The following is a 15470-nucleotide window of genomic DNA, read 5'->3' on the forward strand; positions in this document are numbered from 1 at the left end:
TAATAGCACTACAACGTGATTAACCAGAATAATGTTTTAGTATATTGATTCACTGCAAGTTACCAGTAGGTGAGATTCTTCGAAAGCAAGAAAGAAAGAAAGAAAGAAAGAAAGAAACACACACACACACACACACGACGCAGCACTCATAATATGCTTGCTCTTAAGGCTGTGCAGTTGGGCAATTAGTTGAAAGGGGTGTGTGGTTAAAAAAATAGCAGTGTCTGCCGTTCACTGTACAAACTCAAAACTATTTTGTATTCTTCTTTGGCTCTCGGCGAAGGCGGTCGCACTTTTTCCCTCTCCGTCCCATATCTCTCCTCGCTAGCTCCTCTTGTCTTTGTCTTATTCTATCTCTGAGACTCTCCGTGCCCTGCTATCCAAACAAGTAAGGAATTATGGATTTGATCAACTGGTCTCTGAATGCGATTGACACCATCTTCTCGACGAGAAGTTTGGGCTCGGGAGAGCCCACATGTCCTGCGGGGACGTTTGCAGCTGGATACGTGATGGACGGGTGGGAGAAGTGGCGCGTCCTGTGCCTGGCTGCTCTGTCTCTGGAGGATATTGAAGACATTTACCTATTCGGAACTTTGATAACAGGGTTTCTGCTGATGGGCTTATGCGGGGCCCTGGCGTATCGACGAATGATGAAAGCGGTCAGTGCTGCTCAAAACCCCACCAGGCTGGCCGGCTTGATTGAAGCGCTGATGGGCAGGCTTGCTAATAATCAGACTGCAATATTAGATCGCAAACTGGAAAACATCGGGGTGAAGTTAGCAGCTTTGCAACAAAATTTGGCCAGATCTGGAGACATGTGATGGACATTAAATATCTGTGAAATTGGCAGGTATTGACCTAAAGTTGAAGTATCTTTCCACTCTTTCGGCTTCCCTGTGTTTTCTTTTCTCCTGCCAGACGGCCTCGGCTGGAGGAAAACAACTTCTCCCGGATAGCAAGATAAGGAGACGCTCTGAAATTCCTGCTCCCCGTCAAGGACACCTGTTGGACTATACAGGCTTACGCACACACACACACAGATACATAGCACGACACTTCCTGGCCCCAATCCAACGCCTTCGTATGCTTTCACCCACTGGAGGGGGTGAGCAGGTCTGCGACCAGCGCCTCCATGGCTGCAGGACCTGATGGCTGCCCGCCCTTACCGGACTATTTCCACACCCCCTGTTCCCATCCCCTGTGGCAATGTTATGTCTTGTCGGTGTGTTTTTGTGCTAGATTGCTGGGGCTTTTTCTTATCCCTGATCTCACGGTGCTCTAACTTAAGAGCAAGGTGAGAGGGACTTTTTTTTTTGCCTCTTTTTCCTGACTATTTTATTTCCTGTTCCACCTCCCGTGACCTGTCTTCCCTGGAGTTGTGATGTCTGTGCACGATCGGGGGGTTCCATTTACCTGCATTTCGTTGCCTTGTACTTGTACATGTGTGATGACAATAAATTGAATCTAATCTAATCTAATCTAAACGTATTTGTTTCTAGGATTTACCAATCATGTGAGTCACTAAACTAATAATTAGTTTAGGCATAGGATGGTATAAGATTCTGACGGTATGATAACTTTGGATAAAAATGTCAGGCTAAATAATTCAAATGAATCATTGACCTCTACGGTCTTCATTAGTTTCAAAAACACAGATTTCTTACAATTTAAAATGGCATCTTGGGATTTTTTTTTTCTGCGGGAGATACTGTTGTCCTAAAAATCAACAACAACAACAAAAATGTAAATAAGAAAAACCCTTACACATACCTTAGGAACAGTATTATAGAAAATTTAAAAACCTTGACTACAAACTGCAGTATTCCTTGAAAACAGTTATCGTCCCATGCCTAATTTAGTTGTATGACCAGTTTTTAGAGCTGCTTCACATCTGTGTGGCATGGAGTCAACCAACTTGTGGCTCCTTTCAGCTGTTATTCCACCCCATGATCATTTAACAACATTCCACATTTCTTGGGTTTTGCTTCAGAAACATAATTTTTGAGTTCTCAATTGGACTAAGGCTTGGGGATTGGCCTGGCCACTCCATAACATTAATTATGTTGACTTTGCTCATTTACTAGTAAGTTTGAGGTCATTGTCCTGTGGAAACAACCATTTCAAGGGCATGTTCCCTTCAGCATAAGGCAACATGACCTTTTCAAGTATTTTGACATGCAAACTGATCCATGATCCCTGGTATGTGATAAACAGGCCCAACACCATACACTGAAAAAAATTATTCAAACGTTAAGTGGTTGTAAACAATTTAATTAGGCTGAATTTAAACAAACAAATTAAGTTGAACATTGCTCAATTTAATTTGTTTGTTTAAAGTCAACACAAATAAATTGTTTGCAACACTTTTTTCAGTGTAGTATGAGAAACATGCCCATATCATGACGCTTGCACCACCATGCTTCACTGTGTACTGTGGCTTGAATTCAGAGTTTGGAGGTCTTCTCACAACTGTCTGTGGCGCCTTGACCCAAAAGGAACAATTTTACTCTCATCAGTCTACAAACTGTTTCTCCATTTCTCTTTAGGCCGGTTGATGTGTTCTTTGGCAAATTGTAACCTCTTCTGCACGTCTTTTTTTATTTAACAGGGACTTTGCAGGGGAGTTTTGGAAATAGATTAGCTTCAAACAGATGTCCTTTAACTGTCAGTACTTACAGGTAACTCCAGACCATCTTTGATCATCCAGGAGCTGATCATTAGCTGAGCCTTTGCCATATTGGTTTATCGCCGATCCATGTTGATGGTCATCTTCCATTTTCTTCCATGTCTCTCTGGGTTTGCCCTCCATTTTAGGGCATTGGAGATCATTCTAGTTTAACAGCCTATATTTTTTTGCACCTATTTATAGGTTTTCCTCACTCCAATCAACTTTTTTAAGTGAAGTACGCTGTTTTTCAGAACTATGTCTTGAATGACCCATTTGCCCCAGCCTTTCAAATGCATGTTGAACAAGTGCATGCTTCATCTTTATATAGGGGCTACCTGATTCACACCTGTTCTTTCACAAAATTGATGACCTCACTGATTGAATGCCACACTGCTATTTTTTTAAACACACACCCCTTTCAACTTATTGCCCAGCCTTAAGATCATGCATATCATGAATGCTGGGTCTTGTTTGTTTTCTGAGAAACTACTGCACCTACAGGTTACTTGATTGGCATGTGTCAATAAAAAATATACAAAAAAACCTGGATTATTATGGTTAGTCACGTTGTACTGCCATTAATTGTTACAATACTTAAAGCAAAACATTTTGGATGAGTAATTAGTTCGAGTTTTACTAGATCGGTTGTAGTAAGATTATTCATACGCTTCCCCATAGCTTCAAAACTAGTTTTAGATGCACTAACATACCTTCACATTGGTAATACTACAGTGTTGTCATTAAGCTCAAGGGGTAAGTTATTAAAATAAAACCAAAGCCTTGTTGTTTTGCAAATAAGATTAATATTATATATCATATTATATATATTAATATTAATAATACAGCCGTTGATCCTTTCAGACGGAAAGTCTTTCAAACACCTCATTGTTGGTTGATCCATGTCCAGATGGTAGCACGTTTTAACAATCATACACAATACTATTAGTTAATGTACTTTTAAAAAATTATTAACTATAATTGGGGGTTAAGAATGGATTACCAGTCGGCGCCAATAGCCTAGTGGTTAGTGCGTCGACACATAGCACCAAGGTGCTCACGGCGACCTGAGTTCGATTCCCAGCTCAAGGCCCTTTGCCGCTCCTTCCCCTATCTCTGCTCCCCACACTTTCCTGTCTGTAAAATCTCCACTGTCCTATCCCTATAAAGGTGAAAATCCTTAAAAAATAATAAAAAAAAAAAGAATGGATTACCATGATATGATTTACTCTATCACATAATGTTTTATCGTCAATACTAGTTGCATGGCTGTACGTAAAAAAGATGTCCAATATTAAATACAGAAAACTTTTAATTTCCCGTCTACAAAAAAAAGTGCTTCTGTACAAAGCAAAGACCTCTTCATACACTGTAAAACTGATCACTCAAGATAAAACTCAGTAATAAATGCTACGGTAGGAGGGTTAATGTCTCAATCTCCAGGCTGGAAGAATTTAACTATACAACATCAAACTTAACTTTCATTCACAACTCCAACACAATACATTTGAAATTAAAATGTTAACGAACACTGTTTTGTTTTTGGCTTTTTCCAACAATTCTTAGCCTCTCTAATTTTTACACCTGAAAAAGGATGATTCTAACAGTCAAACAAAGAAATACATCTGTATATTAAAAGTCAGTATAAAACAATGAGTGAAACACAAACAGCAATGCACGCGTGACAATTACAGACCAAACCAATCCGCTCATAAATCCACAAATCTATTTTACATTCAAATAAGTCAAAAACTATACATACAAAAGGTTATTTCTGAGCAAGTCAGACTGCTTATGAGTGCAGTTATTGCATTATTCTTTTTTTTTTTTGGAGACAAACATAAGGTCCAAAAACCCAAACCTCTTATACAAAACAAAACATCCTCCTTCATGAATAAAACACTTTATAAATGTTCATTTTGCAGCACAGAATTATTAGGAAGAGTCCAAAAATTACATAAACACCACCACAAAATGATTTAGTCAAGCTAACTGTAAAGCAACTGCCTGAGAACGAGATGTTGAACACTGACGCTTTGTGCAGAGTCAAACACATTGATGAAAGGAAGAAAAGAAAGACTCAATGCATTGCTGTAAAGTTTTAAATGACAAATAAAAACAGATGATTAAATCATCTCCTCCTTGGTGGTGAAGAACCACGGTGTTTTGAAGAGTATCTGGAAGTCTGTCCAGAACTTCGATGACTTCCATCATATGAATTAGATCTGTGTGATGAATGGCGTGATGCTGGAATATCCCGTCTACTTCTGTCTTGTGTCTCTTCTCTGATTGGCCGCCGTTCTGAAAACCGTGGGTCTGAAGGCCTGTCACTCATTCGCGGATCTTTAGGGCACTCCAATGGTATGAGCCGTGGCATTGGCTGTGCAGCCTGAGTGGTGTCGTGATGGGGGCGGGGTACAGATGAAGGCCCTGCCTCCACAGGGGAATGCATAGCGGGTCGGGTCACAGCGCTTGGTCGGTCTATAGGGGGATGAGAAAGACTGCGGCTCACCGTGTTTGGTTTTTGTTTAACGATCTTCTTGACGTCGCTTTCGAAATTTTTCTGCATGGTGTTGATTATACATTCACGTCGCCCTGCGTCCTCAATCAACGCTCCCCAATCACTTTGTTCCTGCAGACGTGCATTAATACATCATTTAACGCTCTATGAAGTATATGTTTTGGTAGGACATGAACTGTATATGTATGCGTGTAAAATGTTACCCTGAGTGTGCGTAGATGTCCCAGTATGAAGAGACTAAACCTGGCTCTGGTGATCGTTACGTTCATCCTCTGGCGATTTCCAACAAACCTTAAACAAAAATAAATAAAATTACATGCATGTATAAATCGCAATGTTTGAAATAAAAAGATGAATATTTTATTAGGTCACACAACAAGACTGATGCGTTTCCATCATTTAAACTCCATGTCGAAAAATTAAAGGTGCAGTAGGTTGTGCTGGTTGAAAGTCTCTTTACATTCCAACAGTAGTTATTAAAGTAAATGATCTAAATGTATTCATGTGTGTTTTTATATTCTGGGTAAGGCATAAGACTTAAAAATTGTTCATCCAATTAAAATTTGTTGGGCCGACATCTAAAAAATAAGTTTTGCTTGTCAACTACACAATTAAAAACGTGCTAGTAATAATAGAGGTAATAGAGTTTTTCATTGGGAATTGTAGGATTAAAGTACTACAAAGTTTTCTAACTGGCAAATGACATGATCCAGTGGGTTGCCTACTTTTATTCTTTTAAGATTTAAAGTGCACGTTCGTGATTTCAGGAGGCGTGGCTTTGGACAGCAGGGGAGGGAAGTGTTTTCAAATATATTAGGCTAATAGATAGCATTTTGGCAAATCACCTACTGTCCCTTTAAATAACTTAGTATCTGCAAGCAAAAATGTTAAGGGAGTACTCACACTATGTTATCTGAACCGTGCCCAGGCCTGTTTCGTTTGAGAAGTGCGAGTGCTCTGAATCAGCTCAGGCACGGTTCACTTGGCTGGCCCTGGCCCGGTTGAAAGAGGTTTGCCAGAGCACGGTTCACTTGGCTTTGGCGCGGTACGCTTATAGTGTGAGTGCAGTGCGCCCGAAACTGAAGACGAGACTTGACTTTAAGGGATTGTTTCATATAGATTTATTAATCATTCTTATTGTTCAATGAACACGAGCTGACAGTTTATTAAAGATGCAAACCCCTCACTGCACGGCAGCTGCACCTTCAGCAAACCTCCTAATTCCTGCAGCACAAGGACTTGATGATTGTTTATGAGCGTCAAAAGTGGCTGATCTGTTTGGCGAAATATTTGACTGCGCGTCACTGCATCCCAAACCACTAAAACAATATAATGATATAAAGAAATCTCCACTGTGCTGAGCGAGAGCGCTTACTGAACAGTGCATCATCGATGATGCAAGCGTGCCCAGGGCCAAAATGTAATGCGAGTGCCCGGTTCAAGGCAACTGTACATAGTGCAAGTATGCTTTAAAGATGCCAGATAGCTATAAAAACACTACCTTACCTGTTGTGATAAAAATTTTTTAATGCAAAAAAAAGTTTTTAATGCATTCATTTATGAACCACAAAAAGTACAATTTTGCCACTATGATACCTTCTTAAAAGCAGATCAGGTAGTTCACCCAAAATTTAAAAAATCATTTGCATAATCACAAACCTGACTGACTTTCTTCTGTTGAACACGAAAGGTGATATTTTGAAAGATGTTGGTAACCCAGGGTTTAAGACTTTAAGACCATTAAGAATTAAGACTTCTACAGGGCTAAGATTTTTTTTTTATTTTTCTAATGGCCCGGTATTATTATAAGGAATCATGTAATTATTTTTATTATTTCTTCCTCTGATTAGGGAATTTCATTTGGAGAATTTGCTCTCTTTGCAATAAAACATTTAAATATAAAAAATGTTTTATTGAGATGTATTGTTGGTCATTGGATGGATGTCAGCCAAATTGAATAGCTTTACTAGGACAAAGCAAAATTGAGACCCGTTATAACTGATTTAAGACCTACAACACAATGTCAGTGAATTTAAGACTTTTTAAGGCCTAAAATGTAGGTTCTGAAATTGAAGATGCAGCGGACACCCTGTAACCATTGACTTCCACCATATACGTTTTCTACTATAGAAGTCAATTGTCACCAGTTTCTGACATTCTTTAAAATATCTGTGTTTAACTGAAAAAAAAGCAACGGTTTGAAACCACTTGAGGGTGAAATAAGAGTAAATTTTCATTTTTGGGTGATCCATCCATTTAACAGCTTTCATCGCTTGTAGTAAAAGCACTTAAAATGTCCCCTGTTGCTACTGCAGCACATTAGAATGGAAGCACAAAGTTGTTTACCACCATAGCGGTTTACCCAATAATAATAATAATAATAATAATAATAATGACTTTTGAGAATCCTTGTAACATACAGGCCACACACACACACACACTCACCCAATGGAACCCATTTCACTGCTGGCTCTCACACAGGACACAATAATACAGTCCATTTCTCTACCCTGAAAGCCATCAACTGTGTCCACTTCCACCCTAAAACACAATTAATTTTGCATGTTAATTGACCTGTATAAACATTAAACACTTTAAAATATCCACATAGGTTGGAGTTTACTCCTTATCCAGCTTGACAAGCATGACGTGAAAAATTCAAACTGAGCTTTGGTGCGTTGGCTGGCGCCGAGTCAGAGAATGACGTGTCGTATCACATTTACACAGCATTTTTAACTACTCAATGCTTATTTTATGTTTTAGACATGCAAATACACACAAGCACTAGTAAAACAATACATTTAGAGTTTGTAAAACACACAAGAAAGTCTGTGGAAGTCTAACAGTCCATTCAAATATAATTTGCAGATGTGTATTATTCATATCAGATACATGCAGTGAAAGTAACAATACAGTTCAATCTTGTCTTCTCCCAGCGGGCCAGCCACTTGCTTGCATGCATTTTGGGAGTAATTGATGAATATATTTTGTATTAAAATGGAAAAGCATAATAAAAAGAGATACCTATGTCATACAGCGCTATTGTGGCTGCGGTGTGTTACATGACACGTCACCACAGAAACATTAAGGGTGAACGTTCTAAAGTAAAGAGCACCTAACAAAACTCCCTCCCAGGGCCAGATACTCACCAGTGAAAGAGTTAACAACAAAAGTAAAGCAGCGGTGGTAGTTACTTTGCAATGCAAGACTAAAGACACGTTTTTATTCACTCGCCTTTTTTTGGATCATTAATTTTTCAATCCGTTGTTATGTATAGGCAAGAAAAATGGCATGAAAAAAATAAAGTGATGCTTAGAACTTCTGTTTGAGATTATTTCTCATTAAGATTATTTTTTTTTACCCCATTGGCAAACCATTTTGCTTGTTTTACGCAAACAATCACTTAATTTTGAGGAGGGTCTTTTTTTTTTTCTCAGGAAATAAGACAATTTCTTATGCTCCTCCATGTGTCTAGTATGCATCTTGATTTAAGATTTTTTAGATATTTGGATTTAAAACAGGACCTTTTTTTTTGTTTTATTATTATTATTATTATTATTATTATTATTATTATTATTATTATTATTATTATTATTATTATTACTACTACAGCTCAGGGATGATCAAGAACAACTTATTCACTTTCTAAAGATTTTAGTTCTATTTTTGAATAAAGGGTTAAAAATGCTTTTCTTTTCTTTTTTCTTTTTTTTATAATAAATCCATTAATAAATTATTAAAATAAATTGTTAGTTGCAGCGCTAATCATAACATACATTATTATTAAGAAAATTATAAGAAGAACTCAGTGATCGATTGTATGGCTTGTTTCATATGCAAACAAGTATCTTCAACTTAAGGTGTAAACCAAATAGCCTACAGGAACTCAAGAGTTGTGACCCAACCAAAGCAGTAGGGTAATCTCCGGGGGGGTCATATCCTTTGTTATAAAGTCTCACAGACAGCACTTTGGGTTAAGTTACTTGAAGACCAACGAGTTAACATCACTGCTGAGGAACTACACTATTCATTGACTGCACTTCAATAAAGTCTTCTCCCCGTAAGAACTTTGGTCAACTTACTTCATGTATTAGAGTAATCTAATACATTGGCAAGCCACCCAAGAACTATTAAGCCAAATATAGCTAAATCGAATATCAGATATTGTAAACCATATGTTGTTGTGGTCATGTGTTCATTAATACAGTTGAATCAAATAAATGTAGTTACAGTTAAGGTCAGAATTATTAGCCCCTCAGTTTATTTTTTTTCCCCAATTTCTGTTTAACTGATTCTCAACACGTTTCTAAACATAATAGTTTTAATAACTCATTTCTAATATCTGATTTATTTTATCTTTACCATGATGACAGTAAATAATATTTGACTAGACATTTTTTTAAACACTTCTATCCAGCTTAAAGTGACATTTAAAGGCTTAACTAGGTTAATTGAGTTAACTAGGCAGGTTAGGGTAATTAGGCAAGTTATAGTATAATGACGGTTTGTTCTGTAGAGCAGTGTTTCCCAGCCCTGTTCCTGAAGGCACACCTACAGTACACATTTTCAACCTCCCTCTAATCAAACACACCTGAATCAACTTATAGCATCAGAAGAGACTCCAACACCTGAAGTTAATGGGTCAGAAAAGGGAGACATCCAAAATATGTACTGTTGGTGAGCCTCCAGGAACAGGGTTGGGAAACACTGCTGTAGACCATCGAAAAAAAAATTTGCCTAAAGGGGCTAATAATATTGACCTTAAAATGGGGTTTAAAAAATTTAAAACTGCTTTATTTAAAAAAATATTTAAATTTAAAGGGCTAATAATTCTGACTTCAACTGTATATATTGTGTTTATCCTATGCTATAAAGATTGGTATTTTCTGGGTTTCTTCAGGGTATATTTGGTTGTTTTGTGCAACATGAAAGTGCTCTTTGGCCTTCTGGAGGAGATTTACTCACATTACCATACTTTCCTCACATGATGGCCAAGTCTACATGATCTTAAATGTGATTTCAATATATCGATCAGCTCTAACATTACCTATAGAGATAGATAGATAGAGATAGAGATAGAGATAGATAGATAGATAGATAGATAGAGATAGAGAGAGAGAGAGAGAGAGATAGATAGATATATATATCTATCTATCCATCCATCATCAGTATCTATCTATCTATCTATCCATCCATCATCAGTATCTATCTATCTATCTATCCATCCATCATCAGTATCTATCTATATATCCATCCATCATCAGTATCTATCTATATATCATCAGTATCTATCCATCCATCCATCCATCCAGATAGATTAATAGAGAGATAGATAGATAGAGAGATAGATAGATAGATAAATAAAACAAGCTATATGGGAAGTGGAGAAGAAAAGATAGAGGTTACTGTATTTCTGGTGGTAAAAAAATAAAAATGTTAAGTAAGTCAATATATATATATATATATATATATATATATATATATATATATATATATATATATATATATATATATATATATATATATATATATATAATATATATAATATATATATATATATATATATATATATATATATATATACACACACATATACACACACATACATACATTGACTTTTGTACACTTGACTGCCCGTTTTCTTGCCTGATTTCAAGATCTTGTGACCGAAATGCAACGGAGCAAAGTTTATGCGATTAAATTAATTGTTTACAGTGGTAGATTAAACAATGTTAAATAAATGAATAGCTGTAGTCCTATAATGCATCAATTAATACCCTTGGTCAAAATCAATTGAGCCAAACCTTAAGTTTGAAAACAACCTTTTCTCTTTGAAAAGCACTCAACACTCACTGAAGCTGCTTGTTGATGCCTGAAGTCTTGATGGCATCCAGTATCCGTTGTTTCTGGGCATTGTATGGCGTGATGACACCGACTCGCACCGCTTGCTCCTTACACAGCAGCTTTAACAGCAGCTCCACCAGTTTGACCTCTTTATGGTTGATAAATGAGCTGAGCAATGTAGAAACGCACAATAAAAGGGTTTAGAAAACAGAGGCTTTACATGGTCCACATCCCACATTCTTTCATTTCTTACTCTCTCTCCTTGGTCTCTCTCCCATCCATCACGTCAAACACTTTGTAGGGCTTGAAGGGCCAGCTGAGGGAGCAGCGCTTCTGAGCAGTCTCACTGAAGGACAGACGGACATAATTAAAAAAAGAAGTTTCTCATTTTCTAAACATAAAATAAATATATTAGAGTAGAATTGCAACTTAAAGGGAGAGTTCAGCCAAACATTAAACTTCGGTCATCATTTACTGATCCTCCATTGTGTCTAAAGAGTTTCTTTCTTCTGTTGAACACATATCAAATGATGTTGGAGAAAATATTGGATTTGGTATATCTTCATTTGTGTTCAACAGAAGAAACAACTTCCAAATTTACTTCCATAGCATTTTTTTGTTCATGCTATGGATGTCAATGACTGCTTTTCTTCAACATTCTTCAGAACAGCTTGCTTTGTGTCGAACAGAAGACAGATATTCATAACATAATTTCCACTCAAGGGGCTCTAGTCATTTTTGGGTATACTGTCCCTTTAAATTTCAAGCAATAGTGAACGTGAAACATGAATATGGTTAATAAAGCCTCAGACGAATCTGCAAAAACATTGCAAGCAGAATTAGCATCACAGAAAGGAATGAGAATGCCATGTAAAGGTCACAGTGAGACAAATGTTTGCTGGAAACAAGAACAGAATGCATTTTCCACTGCAATACTCTACGTTTTTCTGTTGTTAACATGCACTTGACAGAAATTTCACACATTTACATACAATTAGATAAAGATGCTGAATCAGTGCATCTTTTCATGTACAAAAGACAGACTCTATGTATTCTACAACACAGGCATGTCAAGCTCAGTTTAATGGAGGGCTGCAGCCCTACAGTTTTTGTTCTAACCCTGCTTCAACACACTCATCTGTAGGTTTCAAGCAAGATTTAAAAGACTCCTTTTGATCATGTGTGTTTAATTAGAGTTAAAGCTAAACTGTGCAGAGCTGTGGCCCCCAAGGAATGAAGTTTGACACCTGTGCTCGAACACACATATTCAGGTGATGTTTCATGACCTTAAAGGGCCAGTATACATCCAACAAAGTTCTTTGTCGTTCTTCATTTGAGGACAAAGAGTTGGTAACGGCAGAATGACGGTATACTGTTTTCGAACACAAAAACTCCGCTCTGCAGAAGAGCACAACAATTGTGTCTGTGAGAGAAGAACAGTTTCATAAACATGTGCCAAACAGCCTTCTTGGGCTCACGATTGGATGAGAAAAAAGGCAACGCCTCAAAACATGCACTAATTGCATACATTGCCACGGAACAACAGTAGCTCAAAGGGTTTTAGAGGGTAAAATCAAGCACCTTTTTAATTCATACCCCAGCATATGTAGTGACAAGTCCTTATTGTACTTAACATATCACTTACACTTAATATTCATGTTAAAAAAAGCAGCTAGCTCTCTGCAACTCACATGGTCGCCCACTGAAGCCAAGCAGGGCTGCACTTGGTTAGTACCTGGATAGGAGATCACATGGGAAAGCTAGGTTGCATCCAGAAGTGGTGTTAGTGAGACCAGTAGGGGGCACTCAACCTGCGGTCTGTGTGGGTCCTAATGCCCCAGTATATTGATGGGGACTCTATGCTCAGTGAGTGCAGGCTTTCAGATGAGACATTAAATTGAGGTCCTGATTCTCTGTGGTCATTAAAAATCCCAAAGTTGCCCACTGGCCTCTGTCCATCATGGCCTCCTAACCATCCCCATATCTTAATTGGCTTCATCACTCTGGTCTCCTCACCACCAATCAGCTGGTGTGTGTTGTGTGATCTGGCGCAATATGGCTGCAGTCACGTCATCCAGGTGGATGCTTCACACTGGTGGTGGATGAGGAGATACTAATAAAATAATAATAAAAAACATTTAAATATAACTAATGCAAGCAGAAATGTAACTGTGATAGTACAGTAGGCTATAATACCTTATCAAATTTTTCCCCATTTTCTATTTACTCTTCAAATAAATCTCACTATCAATCCCATTTAATCATGGCAACTAAAATAAAGTGAACTACTCTCTGCTGTCTTCCACATTGTTGATGAGACTGTGGAGGACATTTTTCGTCATCATTTTGAGGAGAAGCTGTTCCATAGGGCCCCTGAACACCTCTATTGGCATGTACAGTGTTTTGAACAGGACTATAGTAAAGTACTTCAATTACTCTGCTGTGGTAATACTATAGTTGGTACGGTAACACAACAAGTGTAATAAACAAATTACCCAGTGCTGTAGTTTTTTTACAATATATGGTATATTATACCTCAAAATCACCACACTTTACTGTAGTAAAACTAGACTTTGCATTTCATTTTATCAGTTCGCTATTCTTAATACTACAGTATGCTGAAGCATTCATTAACAAGTTGTGAATAATAGCCTAAAACATTGGCAGTATACCTAACACTCAAAAACACGAGTATTTATTATAGAATTTACCTTAACCTTTTGTTTTTCTGTGTATTGTTAATAAACAGTTTAGCAATATATAAACCACATCAACATTCCTGGGATAACCAATTTAACAGAAGAATCTCTGGAGAGCAAAAGCACGAAGAGGAAACGCAAGACAAAAATTGTGAGTCCGCATCATCTGACGGAGCGAGAACAAATAATTAGCACGTGAGCAGCTGTGTTTTGAGAGCTCGCGAGCAGTTTAGTCCACGAACAGAGGAAACCGGCGAGTGAGCAAAGGGATTCGCTCTCTCGTATTACATGAAAGTGCTCTCGACTTACAATACTGCGCTTACGACATTCGTCAGTGAAATAACGCCATACTCCGCCAGTCAAAATCAGGTCACACGCACACAAAGCAAACCTCCGCAAACACAGTGCGTGTAGCAAATGTGACGTCATCGCTGAGTTTAATAACAGAAAGCTGATTGGCTATTGCATGTTGGTCTCATATATAATAGTAATACCACGAATTACATTTGGATTAGTGAAATAAAGAACTACAACACCACGAAAACTAAGCAACATCAACAAAAAAGGATTTAAATGAGCATTAGCTGTAGCGTTACATGGACATCGGGAAAATAAGACCTGTGCAAAAGACATGGAACAGCAAATTTAAGACTTTTTAAGGCCTTAAATTTCAATTTTTACATTTTAGACTTTAAGACCTGTGCGGAAACCCTGTTAAGTATACTTTCCAGGCCTTGAATCCATATGGATGAAATTCAAGCACTTTCAAAAAGCTTGGGAACCCTGGGTTTAGGTGATCCATTTCTAATTACGAACAAAAGAATTTCACTTCGGACGAGTCTAAGAAATGAGGTCAATTTCATATGAAGTATACCGGTGGCCTTAACACTGCTGCCAACGTCATTTCCATTGGCAGCTGGTTTCTTGAGATTTGAGGATTCCTGGTTTTAGTTAGCAGCTCACAGTGTTGAGCACTCACCACACGCATGGTCCGCTCAATGACCTGAGGAGTCTGAATTCAGACACAGTCCTAATCTCCTGCTCCTGTCTGCACTGCCCCTGCCTACACATGGTGAAGAGTAGGGTTTCACAACAATCTCTCTCCCTCTCTACAAATGCCTTAACTTTCCAATGAAAAAAACAAACATAAACCAGTGTGTGTGTGCGTACCAGTCATTTTTGAGTGCGCTGTTGTAGATGTACTTGGAAGGGAATTCGCAGATGTCTGGGTGCATGCGGTATTGCATACTGAGTAGAAGGATTGGAGGGAGTTTTGAGTTTGAGGGGTGAAGACTTTTGCATAACCGTGCCATCAGAGACTGGTCGAAGCCAAACTCCTTTGCTTTCTGTTGACACAAACACACACATAAATGGACTTGTATAATAATCGACAAATAATACTGAAGATATACAGTAGTGAATATTTAAAGTGGATCAAAAAAAAAAAGTTTAGGTAGTCAAGAATGAGTGTTGTTGAATATTTTTTATAATTTTTTTCTGGGTTTTCACCTTTATTAGATAGGACAGTAAAGATGTATTGACAGGAAAGCGTGGGGAGCCTAGAGAGGGGAAGGATCGGCATAGGACCGCGAGGCGGAATCTAACTCGGGTCGCTGTGAGCACCGGAGTGCATGTGTCGACGCACTAACCACTACACCACTGGCGCCGACAGTTGTTGAATATTTTTAGGACGACTTTGAAAGGTTTTGATCCACTTTAAAATGTTGACTACTATAATTTC

General features: G+C 37.9%; 1 protein-coding gene across 2 annotated transcripts in view; it reads right to left on the minus strand.

Annotated features, from left to right (window-relative positions):
• Positions 1-3959: 3959 nt before the first annotated feature.
• setx (senataxin) overlaps positions 3960-15470 on the minus strand; it is a 46812-nt gene continuing 35301 nt past the window's right edge. The window contains exons 20-26 of one of the 2 annotated variants that reach the window (XM_056446041.1): positions 14900-15075; positions 14709-14792; positions 11284-11376; positions 11040-11198; positions 7632-7727; positions 5390-5477; positions 3960-5297 (exon numbers count right to left, since the gene is read on the minus strand). In XM_056446041.1, the coding sequence (XP_056302016.1) occupies positions 4797-5297; positions 5390-5477; positions 7632-7727; positions 11040-11198; positions 11284-11376; positions 14709-14792; positions 14900-15075 (1197 nt within the window). In that variant the 3' untranslated portion in view covers positions 3960-4796. The remainder of the gene's footprint in view (positions 5298-5389; positions 5478-7631; positions 7728-11039; positions 11199-11283; positions 11377-14708; positions 14793-14899; positions 15076-15470) is intronic. The other variant, XM_056446042.1, reaches the window with a different exon arrangement.

The sequence above is a fragment of the Danio aesculapii genome, chromosome 21 (genome assembly GCF_903798145.1).
Source record: "Danio aesculapii chromosome 21, fDanAes4.1, whole genome shotgun sequence".
Classification (NCBI taxonomy): domain Eukaryota; kingdom Metazoa; phylum Chordata; class Actinopteri; order Cypriniformes; family Danionidae; genus Danio; species Danio aesculapii.